The sequence below is a fragment of the Gekko japonicus genome, unplaced genomic scaffold (genome assembly GCF_001447785.1).
Source record: "Gekko japonicus isolate JY-2015 unplaced genomic scaffold, Gekko_japonicus_V1.1 scaffold3426, whole genome shotgun sequence".
Lineage (NCBI taxonomy): Eukaryota > Metazoa > Chordata > Lepidosauria > Squamata > Gekkonidae > Gekko > Gekko japonicus.
The window spans coordinates 5,408-7,602 of record NW_015160330.1 but is presented as its reverse complement, the minus strand read 5'-3'; the positions used below and the strand labels follow the sequence as shown (position 1 = coordinate 7,602).

The 2,195-nt window shown below is 57.3% G+C and overlaps 1 protein-coding gene across 1 annotated transcript; it reads right to left on the bottom strand.

The window, feature by feature from the left end:
* Positions 1-359: 359 nt before the first annotated feature.
* Positions 360-1,310, bottom strand: LOC107115435 (putative olfactory receptor 52P1). Its single transcript, XM_015417147.1, has one exon. It carries the CDS (start codon positions 1,308-1,310, stop codon positions 360-362), a length of 951 nt encoding a protein of 316 aa, XP_015272633.1.
* Between the last annotated feature and the right edge of the window lie 885 nt (positions 1,311-2,195).

Sequence of the window (2,195 nt, the reverse complement as noted above, 5' to 3'; positions counted from 1 at the left end):
AGGCACAATGCAAATAACTTAGAAGATCTGTAGTCAAAAGACAAACACCCTAACCCAATATTATTCAGGAATAAATTTTGCTGAGCTTGTTGACCAGGAAAAAAAAGGGCAGTTATGTCCAATGCTCCCTCTAAGCTATGGAGTCTTGTGAGCAAAAGTTCTACTTGGTGAGCGACTGGCATGAAAGTTGTGAGCGAGCGATTTGGCTGTTGGCATAAATTACTTTGCTCTGGAGCCCCATCCTTCCTGAACTGAGACAAAAATGTGTGAGCCAGAGGCTTCAAAACTGTGAGCCAGCTCACGCTAACTCAGCTTAGAGGGAACACTGGTTATGTCCCTTCGGAACGTCTCCAGTCCTTTCAGGAAAGGTGCTTTCTCCGCAGAAGCATGTGGATCACGCAGTCACGGATCTCCTTGGTCTTCACCCCGTACACGATGGGGTTCAGCATGGGGGGGAAGAGGAGGTAGAAGTTGGCCAGGAGGATGTGCACATGAGGCATCACGTGGTGCCCAAATCGGTGTGTCAGGATGGTGAAAAGCGCCGGGGTGTAGGACACCAGGATGACCGCCACGTGAGCCGCGCAGGTGCTGAAGGCTTTGTGGCGGGCGTCTTTGGACGGCAAGGCCAAGACCGCCCTGGCGATCATGCAGTAGGAAAGGGTGATGAACAGCAAGTCCACCCCCACCACGAGGAGAGCCACCACCAAGCCGTACACAATGTTGGCGACGATGCTGGAGCAAGCCAGCTTCACCACGGCCATGTGCTCGCAGTAGGTGTGGCCGATGAGGTGGGTCTTGCAGTACGGCAGGCGGGACGCCAAGATGACAATGGGGGTGATGAAGGCCGAGCCCCTCACGACCACCACCGCCCCAATTTTGGCCAACAACGGGTTGGTTAGGATGGAGTCGTACCTCAGGGGGTTGCAGATGGCCACGTAGCGGTCGAAGGCCATGGCCACGAGCACCGTCGACTCCATGATGGAGAAGGAGTGGATGAAGAACATCTGGACCAGGCAGGAGTTGAAGTCGATCTCCCCAGCTCGGGACCAGAGGATGCAGAGCATCTTGGGCAGGGTGGAGGTGGAGAGCACCAGGTCGATGAGGGCCAGCATGCAGAGGAAGACGTACATGGGCCGGTGGAGGCTGGGCTCCGTCGCAATGGTGTACAAGAGGGTGCAGTTCCCCAGCAGCGTCACGATGTACATGGACGAAAGAGGGATGGAGAGCCAGTGGTAGACCGCTTCCAGGCCAGGGATGCCCAGGAGGATGAAAGAGGAAGGGGTCCCACGGCTTCCATTACAGACGGACATCGTCGCTCACTGCAGGCATGGTGCACGAACGCGGCGCTGAGGGAGGAGTCACAGAGCAAGACAGTGTGAATGATTCTGTGCATCTGCTGTAGGGGTTTCCCATCTGATCAGCATCTAGCAGCCATTGCTTTAGGCATGAATGTGGAAAGGATGCCTGACAGAATGTAAGAACCTCAGAAGAGCCCTGCTTGGTCAGACCAGGGAGGGTCCTTCTGGTTCAGCATCTTGTCTCCCACAGTGGCTCCTCTGGAGGGCCAACAACAGGGCAGAGAGGCCGAGGCCTTCCCCTGAGAAGAACCTCAGAAGAGCCCTGCTGGGTCAGACCAGGGAGGGTCCATCCAGTCCAGCCTCCCGTCTCTCACAGTGGCCAACCAGTCCCTCTGGAGGGCCAGCAACAGGGTAGAGAGGCCGAGGCCTTCCCCGAGAAGAACATCAGAAGAGCCCTGCTGGGTCAGACCAGTGAGGGTCCATCCAGTCCAGCCTCCCGTCTCACACAGCCAGTCCCTCTGGAGGGCCAACAACAGGGCAGAGAGGCCGAGGAGGCCTTCCCCTGATAAGAACCTCAGAAGAGCCCTACTAGATCAGACCAGTGAGGGTCCGTCTAGTCCAGCATCCCATCTTAAACAGTGGCCAGCCAGTTCCTCTGGAGGGCCAACAACAGGGTAGAGAGGCCGAGGCCTTCCTCTGAGAAGAACACCAGAAGAGCCCTGCTGGGTCAGACCAGGGAGGGTCCATCCAGCCTCCCGTCTCACACAGGGGCCAGCCAGTTCCTCTGGAAGGCCAGCAACAGGGCAGAGAGGCCGAGGCCTTCCCCTGATAAGAACCTCAGAAGAGCCCTGCTGGGTCAGACCAGGGAGGGTCCCTCTAGTCCAGCCTCCCGTCTCA